Source organism: Haliotis asinina, chromosome 3 (genome assembly GCF_037392515.1).
Source record: "Haliotis asinina isolate JCU_RB_2024 chromosome 3, JCU_Hal_asi_v2, whole genome shotgun sequence".
Taxonomy (NCBI): Eukaryota; Metazoa; Mollusca; class Gastropoda; order Lepetellida; family Haliotidae; genus Haliotis; species Haliotis asinina.
Genome location: NC_090282.1, coordinates 68,595,300 through 68,616,586, shown reverse-complemented (window position 1 = coordinate 68,616,586; position 21,287 = coordinate 68,595,300). Strand labels below are relative to the sequence as shown.

The 21,287-nt window shown below is 38.7% G+C and overlaps 1 protein-coding gene across 1 annotated transcript; it reads left to right on the top strand.

Annotated features, from left to right (window-relative positions):
• The first annotated feature begins 196 nt into the window (after positions 1-196).
• Positions 197-21,287, top strand: LOC137278352 (protein AF-9-like). The gene is made up of 5 exons (XM_067810639.1): positions 197-316; positions 1,265-1,451; positions 14,467-14,693; positions 16,627-16,743; positions 17,186-21,287. The coding sequence occupies exons 1-5, from the start codon at positions 305-307 to the stop codon at positions 18,515-18,517; spliced, it is 1,875 nt and encodes a 624-aa protein (XP_067666740.1). The 5' UTR covers positions 197-304; the 3' UTR covers positions 18,518-21,287.

Sequence of the window (21,287 nt, the reverse complement as noted above, 5' to 3'; positions counted from 1 at the left end):
TAGCACTGCTGTTGTGGAACGAATAATAGTCAATCAATTGTTTGTTGACTTCAAAATGCGATATGACACAAATGTGTACAAAATATAGAGTAAAAAAACTAATACGGCTATGGATATGATGAAATTGTAAAGATATTTACTTTACTATTCTTCATTTTGGATTTCCACCCGTTTGATATATCAAATCGTGGATTTCGTATACATTATCAGCATATTTCCGGTTGATCTGTAAAAATGATTGTTTACAAATCTACTCATTGTTTTAATCCTTCACAGGTCATTCACATAAATATTTCAGGATAAAATGTCTCAGCTGGTGAGTGTGGCACAAGTTTTTCCCAATACCTCAAACTTTAAGTGAGAAAATCCCGCCAAAGTTTATCTTATGAGCTGTCAGTGGGCAAGACCATGCAGTTCATGTTGTGTTAACTCCGTCGTAACATATACTCATGGTCGTATTTATCACCCAAGATTTTCGAGTTTATACAAATTCACTGATATGTTACATCTATGTTACGATATACCATATCATTAGACTATATCCGTCTAGCAAAGGTAAGCTGATGGTGAATTTTTTGCATGCATAACTAATTTTGATTTTTAAATAATTTGTTGAACTGGGTTAAATATAATTCAATATTACCAAACGTTTAGGTTTTTTTTTTTAATTTTGTGTTATTGTTTGTGTTATTAGTTTGTTTTTTGGTCTTTCAATAGATTGTGTTATAGTTACATCAGTATTTTTTGCCATCGGATCCCAGATAAAGGCACCCCAAATTAAGATTAACTGACTCTAAAGCAATTTCACAAATTTCCATTCAGCTTGATCTAGTGACTGCCCATTGTCATGTTTCTGAGGTAGCAGTGTTAGATTTGGGTGAAATTTTGAGTGGGTCCTAATTGATGAAAATAATGTTTTTGGACCCCCTCCAGTGTTAAATAGGTGGGCAGATGTAAAATAGAGGGGGTCCTCACTGAATTTGATGAGTCAAAACACTCCAAAACTCTCTCTTGAGCCAACACTGAGGTAGTACTTGGAACATTTTCAGATTTATGATTAATTTTAAAAAACTGAAAAACAACACATAAAATGAAATGTTAATCTCTAATATGTACTTGTTTGCAATCTTTTGTTTCCATTTGTATTATATTAACTGGTCTTCTTATTCAGTACCATTGGATTGAATAAGATACTGTATTAATGGGAATGTTTCTGCAACAACTGCCAGTTTCTGCTTTCTGAAACTGCTTCTATCTGTTTCAGACACAAAGCCAAGTTCAGGTCACAATCGAACTTGGCCACACAGCAAGTTTCCGAAAAAAACCAACATCAGAGGGGTTCACACATGACTGGACAGTGTTTGTACGAGGTCCTGATGGATCAAAGATTCAGCATTTCATTGAGAAAGTTGTTTTCAACCTCCATGACACCTTTAGCAGACCCAAGAGAAGTAAGGCTGAATCAGTTGACGCTTCATGCAGATATTCCTTTGGTTATCAGATGTATGAATTTGTTATTGTTGAAGGGTTTGTAACTTAATTTGATACCTGTTAAGTTTGTTCAAAATTGGAGTCATTATCATAAGGTTGTAAAGTAAAAAACAGGTGTTATGTTTTCAGTTAGCATAAATTTACACTGACAATGTATTGGTGGTGTATGGTATTGTGAAAAAAGCAGTTGGTTGTGGAGAGTGTTTTATGACTTTTGTGATGCCTCAGAATGAGGTTGTTTCAGCACATCTGTGGACACTTTAGACACGCGATTTGTTCATAATATGCCGCTGATCATTCTGTTGGATACAAAACTGATCTTATTATATATTGTTGTTGGGAAAATCTACTGATTCTGTTCTGTGCCATAACAGGCCCCCCTAAGTAATTGAAGGAATTACAGCAAATTTGAAGGAATTGCATCTCAAATGTAAACAAACGCAGCCCACTCGCGAAACAATTGCAGCGATATCGGTAGTTTAGCGGTAATAACAGAAACACATCGGCCCTATCGGAAGCAATGTCGGTAATACTGGAAACACGATCGTCCATCTTCGGAGATTTTTCGGTCGCTAGCGGAAACTCACGCAGCAAAACATGGCGTCGTTGGAAGAAGCACCCGTCTCGGTGAGATTTGTTTTTAGTTCCTACTATTACATTTTCATACTTATCCATCTTTGACCACCCGTGTTGAATGCGTTTAGGTATGAGGTGTTGTCGGGGCATTAGCTTATGTTTTTAGGAAAGGATTGTCACTGCAGAAGAGTGTCACAAGTCATGCCCCTGGAGATTGTTTACATCTGAACATCGAAGTCGTGCCGATGATTACGAACATCATGAACGCGCGCCATGAAGAAGTTTATGAGCCATAATTTTTCTTGCTACGAAGTGCAATTGACAAATTTAAACACATTTTACAAAAAAATGATGTTATATCTGGCGCACGTTCGTAATCATCGGCACGACTTCGATGTTCAGATGTAAACAAACTACAGGGGCATGACTTGTGACGCTCTCCTAGAGTGACTATCTTTTCCTAAAAACATAAGCTATTGCCCCGACAACACCTCATACCTAAACGCATTCAACACGGGTGGTCAAAGATGGATAAGTATAAAAATGTAATAGTAGAAACTAAAAACAAATCTCACCGAGGAGGTGCTTTTTCCAACGACGCCATGTTTTGCTGCGTGAGTTTCCGTTCGCGACCGAAAAATCTCCGAAGATGGCCGATCGTGTTTCCAGTATTACCGACATTGCTTCCGATAGGGCCGATGTGTTTCTGTTATTACCGCTAAATTACCGATATCGCTGCAATTGTTTCGCGAGTGGGCTGCGTTTGTTTACATTTGAGATGCAATTCCTTCAAATTTGCTGTAATTCCTTCAGTTACTTAGGGGGGCCTGCATAATACTGGAATAGATTTACCCTAAATATACTACCGACAAGAAAATAACGGATCTGATGAAAAGACATTGAATGCGGAATTGATCTAAATGTCCACAGAATCAATCAGTGAAGTTCAATGTCTGGTGTGTCCACCAATGTTGGGCGACACATACACACCTTGATGGCATACTGTTGATTAACTTCCTGATGGTTGCCCATGGTATTACCCACCATTTCACCTGAAAAGATACCCCAAGCTGGGCTAGGGGTTTCCCTGGTGTACACCTTCCTATCGAGAATGTCCCACAGATGCTCAGACTGCCAGTCCAATGTTTGTTATCCCTCCTGTTAGAGATAAGCGGTGATAATGTGGTCACGATATGGTCTGGCATTATCATTTTGAAATTCAAAATTCCTGCCAATAATTCTAGCAAGTGGAGTCAAGACATGATGCAAAATTTTGTCAACGTATCACTGACCAGTCAAGGGTTCATTAACAATGATCGGATCCCATCACCTGTCTTGTGTAATACTGTTGAACACCATGACGCAACCATCCCCATACCGATCATGGTCAATAATTACCGCTCTGGCATACCATTCACTGCTACCGTGCCAACAGTGTTTCCTGCATCTTTGAATCTGAGACAACACTGTGACACATCCAAGAACATGGTGTAACGCCAATGGTGCAAAGCCTGACAATGATGCTGCCAAGCCCACACCAATCTTTGGTTTCTATGGTGAACTGTGTGGATGACACCATGTACAGACCATCTTGCGTTCAAACAGGCTTGATAGAGTTGCTTCTTAGCAGTTGATACTGAAATTTTCATCCACTTACTGTACAGAATTCCATATTGATATCAGGTGCTGATTTGAGCCTATTGCATAGAGCCATGAATGTAATAAGATGATCCTGTGTAGGTGTCATCGATTTTGGTCAGCCACGCCCAGGTCTTATTGTAGCTTCACCTGTTTTACAGTACATGTCACACAGGCATGCAATTACACTTTGTGATTAACCTTGGTGTTCCCCCTCTATTATACCCACACTTCTCCATTTTGTCTGTACATTGAGTTTGACCCGTGAAGATCTGGGGTTGAACAGACCTTCAGCAACCTATGCTTGCCATAAAAGATTACTAAGCTTGTCGTAAGAGGTGACTAACGGGATAGACTTGGTTGACACATGTCATCATATCCCAGTTGTGCAGATCATTGTTCATGCTTTTGATCACTGGATTGTCTGTTCCAAACTCAATTATTTTTAGACCACTGCCATATACCTGCAATATTGTTGAGTGCAGCATAAAAGCAAACTCACTCACTCAATTGAGATAGTGCCTCAGAGGCATTTTTCAGAATTTTGGCCTCTGTAACCCATGCATGTCGTTAGAGGTGACTAATAAGGTCAAGCAGTCAGTCTCACTGACTTTCTTGACACATGTCATCGGTTCCCAATTGCACAGATCAATGCTCATGCTGTTGATCACTGGATTGACTCAACCAGACTCAGTTGTTTATATCACTGCCATATAGCTGGAATATTGCTGAGTGTAGTGTAAAACTAAACTCATTCTCTCGCTCATTGTGATTGGATATTATGTTCAACGGTAATACCACCGTAGCACAGTTAGTTCTTAGTTCCCTTTGTTGTCAGTAGAATATAGTAAGTTGTAAATTATTCCCAGCTCAAGTCTAGAATCACTGACAAGTCAGGTAGAAATTAAGAATAGTTCTTGCTAAAAGCAGCATAAGTCCATGCAGTCTCATTGATGGGTTTGTCACACTCACTCACAGTTATTTATTGTTTGTCTATTCATTTTTATCGATGGGTTTGTCACAGTTATTAACTGCATTTGTGACAACAGTGATGAAATAACCATGGTAACCATTTTATGAATAATTCATTCTGTCATAGGTGTAATTTCACTTCTCCCTTGCTCATAGTGTTATGATTAGAAGCAGGTCTTGTCAGAGATGAGATGTCAGCAAAGAATGCACACCTATATATGCATTATCATAGCATTATACTTTCCAAAATTTACGGATCTGAATTCTGTTCAGTCTTTTAAGCTGAACTAATAACTCTTTTTGTAATGTCATACCCATCTATTGGAAATGATGGGAAGGCAAGTTCAGGTAATGAGACACAAAAGAATTCAGCACAGACTGGTACCTGTTGCAATAGTCTCAACCATAGTTTTTGGCCATGAAACTGTCATGTGTTATGTGCCAGAAATGCTTGTTCAGTCAGGTCTGATCTCTTATGATCTTTCAGACAGTAGATGGGCAATTTTCCAAAATGCAAATTTCCTCAAACCATTGCCAATCCTGTGATTGAAAAAATGCTAAATTTACATACCATGGCACACTAAATATTGAGATGAATGAAATATTTTCACGACACTCCTAAAATTTTGCAGAGAATACTCACTATGATTCATTTTGATGCAAAATATAGTTTTGATCAATTCAAATGATTCAAACTATGGTTGTGTATTGGCAAATAAATTGCATTTCAGTAGATTTTGATTAAGGTACCCATATTGCGATATACTGGAAACTTATGTGTTTGACAGTGAATGATACTAAATGTGCATTCTCATCTTGGACAAACCTTCAAGAAGGTATTGTATAAGCAGCTGTCAGAGCATCCATGTGAGGAAAAATGCCCATAATTTTGAGAAACATCACACAGAAAATTACATGATAATATAAGGTGTCTGCATACACATTTCATCTGCAGCAGGTCAGCCTATTGGTCTATCTCAGCACCAAGAGCATGTATTCTTGGGTGGACACTGGCGCTATAAATATCCCTTTTATCACTATTAAAGAAGAATCCAGGTGTTGATACACAGGATTAGTTGCTTTGTTGTTGTTTAACACTGCACTCAGTAACAGTCTAGTCAAACCCTGGTGTAAATGATCATAAACAATCGAGTCTGGTCCAGACACAGACAGTCCAGACATATATATGATTTCCTAGGAGATACAGGATATAACCTGTATGAAAGCTTTCACTAATTTAGCCAAAGACCCAGGTTCGATTCCCCGCATGGATAAAATAGGTGAAGTCCATTTCTTGTGTGCCCTGATGTGATATCGCTGGAATATTACTAAAAGCAGTATAAAACCATACTCGCTAACACAGAAGATCCAGGTTCGAGTCACCATATGGTCACAATGTATGAAGCCCATTTCTGATGTACCCCATCATGATATTGCCATAATATTGCTTTAGTGGGCACAAAACCAAACTCCCTCAATCAATTGATCACCTGCAGCATAAGTTTATATTCACTGATATATCACTGTTAACGTTATGCTTAACATTGTTCTGTTTACACAGATTTACATTATCATGATATCTGTCTTAAACTAAGCCGACCCGTGAAGTGGGTTTTCTGAGTAGGTTGTTTGTTTTATCGTTGTCAGGGATACCATGGTCTATTGTCATGCAGTTAGTCAGACCCGTGAAGGTCAAGGGTAGAATAGGCCTTCAGCAACCCATGCTTGCCTCAAAAGGTGACTATGCTTGTCATCAGAGGCGATTAACGGGGTTGGGTGGTCAGACTCGCTGCACTCAGCAGTATTCTACCTATATGGCAGCGGTCTGTAAATAATTGAGTCTGGACCAGACAATCCAGTGATCAACAGCATGAACATCAATCTGTGCAAATGGGAATTGATGACATGTGTCAACCATGATTACATGATGCCAAATATGATATATGTTGCATGTGTCAACCAAGTTAGCAAGCCTGACCACCTGATCCTGACAGTCATCTCTTACAACAAGCATGGGTTACTGATGGCCAGTATGCTAACGTAGACCTTCACAGGTCTTTCCCAATAGACGCAGATACAGGATATAGCCAAAGTATCCTGCTTCCTGATTGATAAACAGTGTGCTTAAACCAAACAAAAAAGATTTGCAAATGGGAACTGAAGGCGTGTCGACCAAGTCAGCGAGCCTGACCACCCGATCATGTTAGTTTCCTCTAACGACAGGCATAGTTGCATATGGCAAGCATGCTGTGTGAAGGTCTATTTTACCGCGGGTCTAGTTTACGTGTCACTTTAACATGAAAACTAATGAAAATCGTAAGTAAAACTTCAATTTGTCTCTATGACAAGGTCTGTATACTGAATTTTATGGGAACCAGTGGTTTAAGCGAACTCACTAATGTCTTGAAATGTGTTACATTTGAGTCCTCCCTCGCTCGTGAAAATCAAGGTTTTGTTTGGTCATCAGTACCCCCATGGTAGTTGTAACAGGATCCGTGGGCAGGCTGACTGACTTGGTTGGTACTAGGGCTTGGAAGATACACTGTGTCATTGATTAAGATGCGTATCATGATATTTTACCAGCGATACCATACATACCACAATACATATACCTTGAACGAGTGACAAAGTCTTAAGATTCATAATGATTTACATCAAGGTATTTGTGTACAACCAATAACAAGCAAGTAATTCTGTCATACTTGCATATTTTTCTTTGCAAGTAATTTGACATGTTTTGATAATACTGTTTTGAAAAAAAGTCAAAGCTACGATAGCTGTAATGTATCGCAATGTATTGGTGCATCACTGACCCATTCCAGTCCCAGTTGGTACATGTCATCATATCGTATTTGCTTAGACTGGTCCTCACCCTGTTGATTACTGGGTTGTCTGGACATACTCCCATCATACAGCTGGAATATTACTGACAAAACCAACCTAATAATCTAAATCAGTAAATACGCTTGGTGCACCAGAGCACATCATCTAAAACCTTTCTCAGGCTACTGACTGGCACCAGTCAACCCTATTAACCACTTATGTCCATTATTGGTGCAAGTGTAAACTATTGTGTCTTTAACAATATGACAATAATTCAACTGCAGCTGAACATGGACCGAGGAGTCGGTCACACCCTGGTGTGCCTGGGAAGTGAACTAGGTCATCACATGTGTCTATCCACATCTGCTAATCACTTATATAAACTTCCTTTGTGTAAACAACACCTATCGGTGCATCTCACTTTTCATCTCCTGTTTCTTATCCTATTTATTGTATTTACATGCAACAATGGCTTCTTGTACTACTAGTCTGTCTGTCTGTCTGTTTATACACATATTTGTTAGTTACAATTAACCTGATGAAGGGGCAAGGAGTAACCCAGAAACGTTGTCACCTATGATAAAGATGAGGTTCTCATCCATAATATTTGCCTTTTACAAATGCACTCACAAGCTTGGTCTTCAACAGATGCTGGTGACAGGTGTCCCAGGAGTGTTGTAGTGCGGTGACACGTCCATATGCCACAATCGCAACAGGATATCCTTGGTGCACCTGAGATCTTATCTAATATCCTGAAATATACAAGCTGTTTAATTACAAGTTAACAACATCATAAAAAAGGTTACCTATTAAGAAAGAAAGGAAATGTGACGAAAAACAAAGTAATGACAAAACACTTTCAGCACATTTATGATAGAAGACCGTAATAAAGATCAATACTGGCATGACACACAGAAACACTTCAGGCCAGGTGTGAGATTCAGTAATCTGACACAGGAGGGCCGAGTCAGCAGTTTTGTCCCAGTATTGATCCGATGTGTGTATATATAGAGGGCCCGAATATAGCTGTATGTCACTGTGAGGCAGTGATCACCATGGTCACTGCTCCTCTAGCTCCCTGCAGGTGAGTTCTCTGTCATGTTCACAGTGGCCTTATGATGGTTAAACAGCTGGGGTGTTATACACAGGGCATGGAGCTACTTTCCTGGGCACAGTGCAGGGTTTGGTGCTCCAGATTTGTGTTGATGTGTTGTAACTGGGATCTTCTAAAACATTTCTGTACCTGTACCTGGGATCTTCTAAAATGCTACATTCACATTTCAGACCGACATGTGATCATATAATGAAGGATTGTAATTGGGATATTTTAATGCACTACTGAGTTTACATTTTAGACAAACAGGATCTTCTAAGTCACTACTGAATTTACATTTTAGACAAACAGGATCTTCTCTAATACGCCACTGAGTTTCCAGAGGAGACCAATATAGGAGCATGTAATGAAGTATTGTAATTAGGATGTTCTACCACTAACACTAATGGGTTTACATTTTAGACAAACATAGGACTGCGATGCCAAAATGTTATACCCACGAAAACTGAAACATAATCATTCTGATAAGTCTGTGTACAAATGTCTGTTACCTTTCACAGCTAGTTTATTCCAAGGGTGGTGGGGCAGTCTGGTGGTTAAAATGTTCGCTTGTGTCACCTAAGATCTGGGTTCAGTTCTCATGGGCCCAATGTGTGAAGTGATATGGCTGAAATATTGCTAAGTAGCATGAAAATAAACCCACTCACACCAGATGTAGCATGGTAAATTATTCTCATGTATTGGAGTCATGTTGGGCATCCAAGAGAGAAGTGACTCCCACCAAACTAAGATGGACATAAAAAGCATCTTCAGCATCAGAGGGTCAGATTCATTCACTTGGTTGACAAGCTGCCATCAACTGAGTTGATCTTTGTTCATAATGGTTGTTGATGAAACAAGCGGCAGATCTGTTTTTAGTCACAGTGTTTTCCACAACACTGGGTGGTGGAGCAGTCTAACTCACTGGATAAACCTGTGTTTGATACCCCACAGGGGTACAGTGTGTGAAGCCTGTTTAATAATGATATTAAAAATGCCCTTGTATCCATGCTGCTCTTGAAGTTGCCCTTGCTGTGATATTGCTGGACTGTTAATACAAGTGACATAAAACCATATTCACTCACTCCACAACACTACGATTTTAGAGAATAATGTGCAAGGTCATCATATTTTTCCTGCATTAACCTGTTGTTTATAACCCAGTGTCATTGTTCTGTGGTACACCCTGACATTGAGTGTGAAATGGCCTCAACATCCTGCTTCCATTGAAGTTCAGTTTGATTGGACAACACCATGTGTTCCACAAACCTTGCAGTCATGTTTCTCGTTGGCCCTATGTTAAAATATGTCAATTATACCAGTCATAAATGTCCTCAGAGCAATGAGGTCATATATAATCTACCAATAATTTAACCCTACAATGATGACATGTGTAGTTAAATATATGACTTGCAGAAAAATATACAAAGTGCATCTTGTGGAACACAGATACTTTGAATGCCTGTTCAGAGATGACGGCTAAGATTTTGTTATGTTGTTTCTCTTAAAACTCATATGGTTAAATATCATATGAAATGTACAATGTGTAGAATGTTTCCCAATCTTTAGTACCAGCACTACTTTCATTTCAGTATCAGAATTCTAAATCTGTTTTAACTGACATGCCTAGTTCGATGTCATTTGTTGAGCTGTAGGATAGCCTAGTGGTTAAGGCTAGTTTGCTGGTCACAGTGGGTTTGATTCCTTACACAATGTGTGAATCCCATTTCTCATGGAATTGGTACATCATGGATGCACCTCTTCAAAGTAATCTAAGCACAGTGGTGATTGTAATTCACATAACTTATGACAGTACTGTTAATAGTCAAGTCTGGTCCAGACAATCCAGTGATCAACAGCATGAGCATCAATCAATGCAGTTTGGATATGATGACATGTGTCAACCATGACTACACGATGCCAAATATGACATATGTTGCATGTGTCAACCAAGTCAGCAAGATTGACCACCTGATCCCGTCAGTCGTCTCTTACAACAAGCATGGGTTACTGATGGCCAGTAAGCTATCACAGACCTTCACCGGTCTTTCTCCAGAGACACAGATGCAGGATATAGCCAAAGTATCCTGATTCCTGATTGATAAACAGTGTGTTTAAGCCAAACAAAAAAACATTTGTTTCCGCTTTATCAATTTGCGGTTGTCAAAATATAAGAGTTGTATTATTTTCTTTCCCAAAGCTGGAAAAATGCAATCAATCACAGGAATCTTTTACACACTTAATGAACTCAAATGGCAATCAACAATTTTAAATCTTGGGAAATCTATATAATTGGCTTTAAACTTTATGGTATACAACATAAATAATCGTAGCAGTAGTAAAAAGTTGTAACTTTCAGTATGCTTTCAGTTATATCATTATTCATGTTTTACAGTTTCATTTTTGCAATTTCGTCCTATGGGCTTGTGGCCTCTTTTACAGATATAAACCATAAATAGCAATGAGCTTTTCGCACACATTCTCACCAACCTGCTAGTGGTTTTGGGGTTTTCATGTGCTTGTGTTAAAAATACCCTTAATAATTCCAATATTGTTGGAATATTCAGAAGAAATTGTATCTGAAACTGCTGTATTGTTACAAAGAATGATAATATATATATTCCAGTTTGTCATAAAGTAATTTGTTTGCAGTCAAGGTTCGAAAGCATTGATGCTTTATATTGAAACTTGACAATTTTATTTTCAAAAGGTTACAGGTAACTGTGCCTGGCTCTGATCTATTGGATTATCAGTCAGGCTAACGACACAATAAGTAGAGAAATAGACTGATACATGATCTCAGATGACAAGTTTATGTTACAGTTACTTTTAACAGATGTTTCATGGAAATCATTGCTGCATTTCCATTTATACCTTTAATATCTTATTGTGCAGTTGTTTTGGATTATACAGAATACAAAATATGGCCACTAATCAGATTACATTTTCTTGACAACGTAAGACATATTGTAAAAATTATGTTGGAGTTCAGTTGAAAAATGTTGTTTTTTTTTTCTTAATTACATTAGGCACAGCACTCTGTTATATTGCAGGGCCCTAGATGTTCCAGGCTCTCTTAGATTGAACATAGTTGTAAGATAATGTTAATGTCTGTAACTTACAACCATCTTAACACTCAGAAAACTTTGAAAATCCTGGTGACTTCACATTTGTAAAACAGTTTGACTAGTCACCATTGAAAGCTGTCCATTCTCTCCACACCGCAAGTCAAAACAAAATGTTAACATATAACAGTCAAACTACAACACACATGACTTGCAGTTATGATCAATATGTTTTTTTGACATCCAGGTTTGATTTCTACTTACTAGTAGGGATGACTTTACTATCATTACTGTAAAAAACAGGAATAATAGTAACAGTTCCTGGTGGGTTGGACTAGGGAGTAAGTAGTCCCATTCACTGTCTGAGCTACGTGTAGAAGGAGCAAGGGTCCTGAGCTGATGATGTTCCTTACCAGCCTGACTGTGCCAGGATCACCCAAACCCTCTCTGCTGCATTTTCATCTTAATCTGCTAAGAAACCCTAATAATACAAAGGGCATTTGTCGTATGGTGAATTCCACACAGTGGAGGGGCATGCTCAAAGTGCTACAATCTGATCATTTTCACCCTGGATAACCCAAGCTGCCAATGAGGGGCTAGGAGTAGGAGGTTGATAGTCACATGACTTAAAAGGTTAATAATCACATGACTTAGAAGGTTAATAGTCACATGACTTAAAAGGTTAATAATCACATGACTTAGAAGGTTAATAGTCACATGACTTAGAAGGTTAATAGTCACATGACTTATTTCACCAGGTACCTTATTTCTGGCGTGTGAACTGAAGTTAATTTTGCCAATTAGCTGAAATGTGTAGTGTAATCAGTATTGAATGAAAGGGTTTATGCAATTATAACAATAGATTATAAACTAGTGGCCTCAAAGCAGTGCATGAAACTCCTTCAAAAAGACAGGAAGCCCACAGGGCTGATAACTAAATGTTGCCGGCCCTGTTAACATGTAACCAGCCCTGTATTAAAAATAGGAAATTGAGATATTGTGTCAAAAGAAAGTAATCATTGAATTATTTGTAATGTGGTAAACTTAAAAGCAAATTTAATAAAACCTCGACTTGGTGGTCACTGTTAATTCATTAAGCATCACTGTTATCAGAAAAGAATGAAATTATTCATTGGCAGAAAGCACTCTCTAGACCAGTCACATTTAGTGTTAGAAAAATGGGTAGGTTGATCTGTGGAAGTTACAGTTTGATTGATCATTAACTATACAGATATCATCTATGTACCACAATTGTAAATTATTTTCGAAATATTTCCTGTAGTCAATGACATAGACAAATATATACCCTTGGGAAATGTGTTGGTGCACAGAGCCAGCTATGAAGTAAAGCTGTAAGCCCACCATGTAACTAGGAAGCAGCGGGTCACCAAGCAGACGCTATTTCATATACTGCCTCAAAGTTAGAGATGCCGCAATACATCAAGGCATCGATACTTTTTCTAAGACGATATACTGTAAACAGCCAAATTTTCGCGATCGTTTAATTTTTGGCCAACTTCGCGTCAGACTTCATGACGCGAGAATAAAAACCCGCGATAATATAGATATATCATACACTCTATTTAGGTAAGTGAACAACACAAAAACAATACAGGTATCATTGCTCAATCACGTGTCACTGTTGGGCTAATCTGGATTAACACGGCTCAATCATGTTCTGTTTTCATTGCTCTAACACCTTATTGAAAAGGATTAATTCTGAAATCAATTACATTAATTTGTTGTTAGATCACTTCACAAATCTGTTGATTTTATAACAGCTCAATGGTTACGCACCTGCGTGTCATGTAAAAACATTCAGAGACGCCCCTGTAACAAGATCACCTCGTGAAAATAAGAAAGCGCAAAAAGGTTTAGTGACCATCACTCACGAAAATTTAAAGGTGCGGAAATAAGACAGTTTACAGTAGTTATCAATACATTCAAAACTATCGATATTTAGTTTTGAAAGTCCCTGTCTAAATATGTGTATGTATCGCTTAAATTTTGCAATTGTATCATGTTTAGTTAGGTTATGAGAGTTACAAAGGATTATTTTTCATGCACAAAGATGGAAATTAGAACTTTTTAATCTCTGAGAATAACAAATGTAGATCTTGTCATGGACAGTTATAAAATGTGGAATGTTTATATTTATGTAACTAAATGTAAGCAATTATGCTGCAAAAATAGGTATTGTGATACCTATCAGATTTTAACATGGGTATGGTGATGTGTAACGATTCGTGCAATCTCATTTATCGTGACATCTTTAATCAAACCACACATCTGTATCACTGAATCGGCAAGTGGTAAGGATAAAATGCTGTACCCATAGGAACAAATCTTCCATCACATTTATTTGTCTCTCATACAGACCCTGAAACAAATATCTCCATGATATAACCTGTGCAATGCTTAAATTAATCAGAGCTTTTAGATCATTTTGTCGTTAGTGAAAGTGTGCAGACTAACATCTAATCTCTGAAATTAAAATGTTTTAAGGGAACAAAATGGTTCATAAGTAATAATCATAAAACAATGAAAATGAGCCCAGGAATGTGGAAATCTAGACTTGCCATAATTTTATTCTTGAAAAAAGTGTGTGTGTTTTTTTCAGGACTGATGCCTTTATCTTGTCTGAGAGCAAGATAAAAATGTGTCTTTAAAGAATCTTTGAGGATTTACTTTAATTTTTGAGACATTATGATCTTATTCACAATCTGAATTTGAACAAAGTAGACTTTCTTTCTTTCTTTCTTTTTATTTCAATAAATTTTGTAAAATGAGAGACATTTTCTCTTGCAGCCGTCAAGGAGCCCCCATATCAGGTGACCGAATCGGGCTACGCCAGCTTCCTGTTGCCGATCGACATCTATTTCCGCAACAAGGAATCACCCAAGAAGCTCCGGTTTAATTATGATTTGTACCTGAATGCTGAAGGTGGTCCGTCCATCAACCACAATCGCTGTGAAAAACTCACCTTCCAGAACCCCACAGAAGAGTTCCGACAGAAGCTGCTGAAGTCAGGAGGGGTAGGTATTGTCATAGCTTGTGTGCTGAGTGTTGTCATGGGAGTTGGGCAAATGTTGTCATGGCATGTGGACTGAGTGTTGTCATGGCAGGTGGGATCTGCGTTGTCATGGGAGGTGGGTGAGTGTTGTCATGGAAGGTCGGGTTTCCAGTCATGGAAGGTGTGTGAGGGTTGTCATGGAAGGTCGGGTTTCCAGTCATGGGAGGTGTGTGAGGGTTGTCATGGGAGGTAGAATGAGTGTCGTCATGGGATGTAGAGTGAGTGTTTTCATGGGAGGTGAGTGAGCATTGTCATGGGAGGTAGGGTGAGTGTTGTTGTGAGAGGTAAGGTTCCTTGTCATGGGAGGTGTGTGAGTGTTGTCATGAGAGGTAGGGTGAGTTTTGTCATGGGATGTAGAGTGAGTGTTGTCATGGCAGGTGGGTGAGTGTTGTGATGGGAGGTATTATTTATTTATTTATTTAGATCTTCGAACTTGCTTCTCACAATAATTGTCCGGTGTGTTGTTGTTCCAATTTGGAATATAGCAGCATGAGTTTACATATACCAGCTTGAAAATGGTTTCTGTAAGAATTTGACAAAAAAAAACCCAAGAAGTCATTGACTGATTCCATTGAATTATCAGGCATGTGGGTAATTATCACATCATGCCAACATATTTTATGTTACCATACCTGGGATCAGGGCTAAACCATATAAACAAGTGTGTGTCTAATTAACAAACAGTTACAACAGACCTGCGACAAACAACCAACCAGCTTGTATAAGGAAGGTTAATTAAGTCAGAGCGCTAACGAGCAGGTGTAAAGCTTGGTACTGAACTGTGTTGGTCAGCTTGGGTAATTAGTGGTCTACACACCTGAGCTATTGTGTTGTGACAGACAGGTGGTAGTGTGGGTATCAGCTTCCTGTGTATACCACCTCATGTAATACAGTGGTTATACCCTATCTGCTGCAGTCTCCTGTTGGCCTGCAGGGAATAATCCATTCCTTACACAGTTGGATATAGACATATGTGGTTAATCACACTCTATGGAATACAAGCAGAACTGAATGTGGTCATCCGTTTGTGTATCATGAAGGTAAAATGTCTGATCCTTATGTTTTGAATGATTTGCAACACATTGTTTGGTTCTTTTTATGGGGGCACATGTGCAGAAATCATGTTGGGTCATTTTCATAATATTTTCACTCTCAGAGGTTATGAGTTTGATTAGGTTACTATAGCAACCAGTTTGTTTTTGCAATGTTTATCCTGTAACTCCTGCCTAGAAATATTGAAAAAAAAACAAGCCCTGAGGTGAGTATTACTTCCATAGGGCCAGATTTGCTTAAAGCTTCATGAAATTTGAAGCAGGAGTTGCAGACTGACATGTTTGTGAAGTTTTATATGATGAAAGTACTTACCTATGAGGAGTGTGTGGCAATAGTAATTCTAGTGGATGAATAAACATGCACCAAATGCACAGGCCTATGTTCTTGTGGTGAGACTTTCTAACCTTTCTGAGAACTTGCTTGAGGTAAATGCCCAGTAGTCATTTCCTTGTAGTCAGATGTGTTGTGGTTGTTTTTTGTTAAACTCACCACTCAGTAAAATCCAGCTATACATCAGTGAGAGATGAATAAGTTGGACTTGATTGTTTTCATGCTATCATGCATGTGTTGGACAAAGTGGTAAGAGTGCCCCCCACCCCCTCCACACACACACACACTATAGCCCCCACTTGAAATGTATATTCCATTTATTAGGATTATTTCAAGGGGTTTGAGTTTAATTTTAGATATGTATAGTGTTAAGGTTGGTGTAGACTTTCTATTAAAACCATATATTCTTACGATATATCTTAGGCATAGAATGATAAAAAACAGGTCAAGGTTATGTCATGGGTGCCATGATCTAGATGAGGTAAAACTGTAATGATATGTGTTGTGTACAGGTACAGTATAACAGCAATTCCCAGCAACCCTTCACCGAACTGTTCGGACCTCCTATCACCCCCGACACTGGCAACAAGAGGCCAGCCGGAATCTCCTCCTCCGGCAGTAACAGCAGGGTGAGCCATGACTTTTCTTGTGAGTTTAGAGATGGGGCAAATCTTTCATAACATGGATAGTATTACACGTAAAACAAACTACAGATAAGCTCATTCTTGACTTGAAACAGATTTAGATATGTAAACAGAATCATAAACAATTATTATTTTGAAATTGTATGTATTAGTGATGTTATTCAGCTGTTCAAAAGGTTCGGTAGGAACCAGCCTTGAAGGAGTTATTCCCCCTTTGCTACCAAATTTCTCATTGAGTTTGGTAGCTTATAACAGTGATGGTTACTTATATCAGAAACTGTAGAATGGAAATATATCTGGCTGGATAATGTAGGATGAACTTTCAGAGGACTTTCAGAGGACTTTCCAAACTGGCTCTGAACCAGAGATGATCACTTCCTGGTATTTAGATATGTTCTTAGAAGCTGATGTATGTTGTCTGTTTCAGGACAAAAGCTCAAAGAGCAAAGGCAGCAGCAGTGTGGTGTCTAAGCCCTCAACACCACAGTCATCCCATGCCTCCGCCACTGTCACATCCTCATCCTCATCCTCCTCTGGCCCGGGGACGCAGCCTATTGCGTCCAAGGAACCCAAGACATCTAAATCTTCCTCTTCCTCCTCCTCCAGAGAGACGACTGGTCAGAAGCGTCCCTCTACCACATCTCCCACTGAGCAGACATCGGGGAAAAAGATGAGAAGAAGCTCCTCCACTTCCTCCACCACAGAGTCCTCCTCCAAACACAAGTCTCACAAGTCATCAAGCAAAAAAAATAAATCTGGAGAGGGCGAGTCAAAGAAAAAGTCATCTTCCTCCAAACATCGGAAAGAGAAATCACACAAAGACAAGAAAAAGGATAAGTCAGACACTTCACATTCTAAGGGTTCTTCTAATTTGAGTAAATCTTTGCCAGAGTTTAAACTTGAGACTGAACTGCTATCTCCACTCAGAGACAGCCCTTCAAGATCTGCCAGCCCCCCTCCCATCAAACCAGACCCACTTAATTCAGACAGTGACAGTGATTCTAGTGAAAGTCCTAAGCATCCCCTGCCAACACCAAAGAGCTCGACCTTGTCATCGCTGTCAGAGGATGAGGAGGAGATGACAAGGAAGATCCTGCAGGGGAAGGCTGAGGATGATTCCAGCAGCAGCTCTAGTAAGAGTGATAGTGAGCCTGTAAAGCCTGACTCAAGCAGTGACAGTGAGGACGAGGATGTCCTGTCCACTCATTCAGCGGACAACAAGATTTACAACCACTCTCACAATTCACCCAAACTCTCAAAGAACACTTCAGACAATCGGAAATCATCTCCACTCAAAAATGAATCAAAAAGTTCTCCCATAAAGGTTGAATCTAAATCATCAAAGTCCAAACATGGCAGTTCAAGTTCAAGAAGGTCTTCGAAGCCAGAAACAAAATTGAAAGACTCAAAAGAAAAGAAAGAAAGATCTGAATCTTCTTCCTCTAAACACCCACACTCAAGTAAAGACAGTCGTGGGTCGAAGGAGAGGAAAGACTCATCCAAAGAAAAGGAAAGTGGTGGGTCAGAAAATGGCATCCCTGAGAAGGCATCGAACGGAGAGAATATCAAAGAGTTACTGGACATGCAGGTGACCCTCTGTAGAATGACTGATCGAAAGATACTGCAGCAGATTGCCAACTTGATTGGTCAGACTGGTCTCTTCAAGGTCACAGAAACATCCTTCAACTTTGACCTCTGCAACCTTGAATCTGACATAGTGAAGAAAATTAGGAGTATGATCTCAGAATCTATTTCGTAATTAGTATTCTATTTGGAAAAGCAAGTTGCTTTCAGAGTCAAGTGCTTGAAGCTCATGACAGCAATTGATGGAAGTGCTGTCATTTTTGACCAGTGGGTACAAGATTCATTGGACTCATGTGTCTCTGTGCTTAAAGATGGAAACGGAAAGTTCCTTTTTTGACTGTTTAAATGAGATTGATACATATTTTATGATGTTCAACTGACGTGTATGAATGAAACCATTTGAGTTTGTGATAGTGTTGTTTGATGGATGTTTGTGATTCATAGAAATTGAAACATTTGCAAGTAAGTTTTCAAAGGAAACCACTTTAATTTGATACGATGGCCTCAAACAAAGGCATTAATTTGAGTATATTTATGTTATTATTTTATTGCATGAGTGCTGGAAGGCCCTATTTTATTTGAGAGGTCAGTTAAAACTGTTTATTCTTCCGTGTTGGTCAATAATGTTTACTCAATGCTAATGCTAAGTCAAATCTAATGAGTTAAATAGAATTGCATTTACTGGGAATATAACGTGTTCTGTCTCACTACTGCCCAAATATGAATCTTCAACGAGAAGGTTGTGACCTTCCAAAAAACATGTAAGTCTCATGTAAAGAATAATGTGATGGAAATATCCCCCTGTATTCACTGTTAACACTGTCATGTTTTGAATATCATACATGGTTAAAATATTGAAAACCTTGAAATTGTAGCCTCCGAGCCAAAGAATATATTGCCATTTCTTACAAATGTATGTCAGGAATTAACTTAACAGGTACCAGGGCAGGACAGGATATTAATGGATAGGGTGCCCGGGTAGAACGTTTGGAACCGTCCCAGCCCTGTTTTCTATTTCACATTACACCATGCCAGTATCAAATCCAGATAATGATCAGACCTGAAGTGAAGACAGTTTCTGAATCAAGTATTATCAAAGTTTTCACCAGAATAGAAGGTTATGATTGGATACCTGGAACACATTAAGTTGAATAATGATAGGAAGCATTTGTCAGTGTCATATGTCTGACAACTCTGCTACCTTTGCCTGCTAGTCCTGTTAGTGATTGCCATTAGTTTACAGGAGTGTGATGTAATGTTCGTCGTGTTGCCATGTTTCTCTTGTACACGGCCCAAGACACACTCCATACTCGTCTTCAGTGTCAGTTCAATTAACACATAAAGGCTGATCGGCAAATGTGTTTATTTACTGTACATATCACAGGTGAATATTAGAATAAGGCCTAATTTTAAAAAAATGTGCTTCCGATTACACCGTTTATATTTTGGGGAGTTAGGTAGGAAGGAGTGTTTTACTTTTTTTTTTTCACATTTCTTTAAAAGTAAATTACAAACTAATGATAACACATTTATCAATGTATGGTCGTTCATTTGATCAAGACTGCAGCGACTTTCTCTATCAGAATGCCTCATGTCTGTCTGTGCTGGGATAAAACAATGGTACCTGAAAGGTCATTTTATTCTTACTGCTTATTAGAAATAGGGTCAGCACCAGAATTCATGGGTACAGGGATGGCAAGAGGCGAAAGTGATTTGAGCTGAAAATCAGCTGGTGGCTGAAACAAAGTATTATAAGAAGTTCCAGTGAAATTCTGAAATTTGATAGCCCAAGAGACACAGATGTGGGTACTTGATGTTGATATGCAGGACCTCAGCCTACCAAATATCTCCTCCCCGGATTTAGATGAATCTCAATTTGATTGATTTGAATTTAAATCCGTGGATTTCTGCAGATTTACGGAAAATTGTCACACCTGCGGGTAGGTCGGGTAATTGGAACCACATTTTGTTAGGCTTAACCATGTTTTATATATTGTTTTCATGTTCATGCTCAGTGCTTCTGTTGTCTCATGTTTTCATTCCAAGAATGCCTTGGCAGCTACGAATTTTCTCTCAACTTTCAAGCTTAGATGGGAAAGATTCCCTCATGTGTCTTGTGTATAACAATCATTTTGTGTTTTTTGAAACATGTATTTCATAGTTCATCCATGTTTTAACTCAAATGACCCATGATGGCAGTGAAAGCTGTCATAAGGGCATGTGATGGTTGTTCATAACAACATGAAACAATACGTTGGCCTTGAATCATGAATAATGAATGCCAGGTATTTGTTCAGTGTGACAACCAGTTGTAACACCACTGCCTGAGCAGCCTTCTTAATTTCTGTTACCATACTGGCCACAGACTCCTGAATAGTACTGAGGATAAGGCCAGACTAATTTTATTTTTTGTTTCAGATTTTTATCCTCAGAATTTGAAAAAAAATCACCGGTCAAATCCATGTTAACTCGTTTGGTTTGTTTATAGCAACTAAAAAAAAGTTGAATGAGTTTAGGTTTCACACTGATAATGAGTGTGTTCATTTATGTCGCATTAACATTTTGATTTTATTTTTCGATTGGGGAAAATAACTTGGGGAAATTTGGGGGAAATCAAACCAAAAAGTATCTTTCTGGTCTAGCTATAAAATTGGGCTCCACTAGTTTTTTTAATAAATCAGTTTCTAAGGCTACTAAGGAACTCTTCATGTGAAAAAGGTACAATAAAATGTCAGGTATGTATATTAATGATCAGACATTCATATTTAAACATGGGCATTGTATCATACCTATACCATGTTTATGGTGGGCATCACTGTGGTAAGTGCTACACTATGGTGCTCTTGGAGGTGCTGTCCTCACGAGGGACCAGTCACAATACCAGTGATGGAGAGCAATGTTTGTATTGAAGACAGCAGTTAAGCAATAAATATGCTGTTATCCAA

Coding starts and splice junctions, on each gene's coding strand:
- LOC137278352 (XM_067810639.1), top strand. Junction 14,694..16,626: donor AGCTGCTGAAGTCAGGAGGG/GTAGGTATTGTC, acceptor TGTTGTGTACAG/GTACAGTATAACAGCAATTC. Junction 16,744..17,185: donor CCTCCGGCAGTAACAGCAGG/GTGAGCCATGAC, acceptor TGTCTGTTTCAG/GACAAAAGCTCAAAGAGCAA.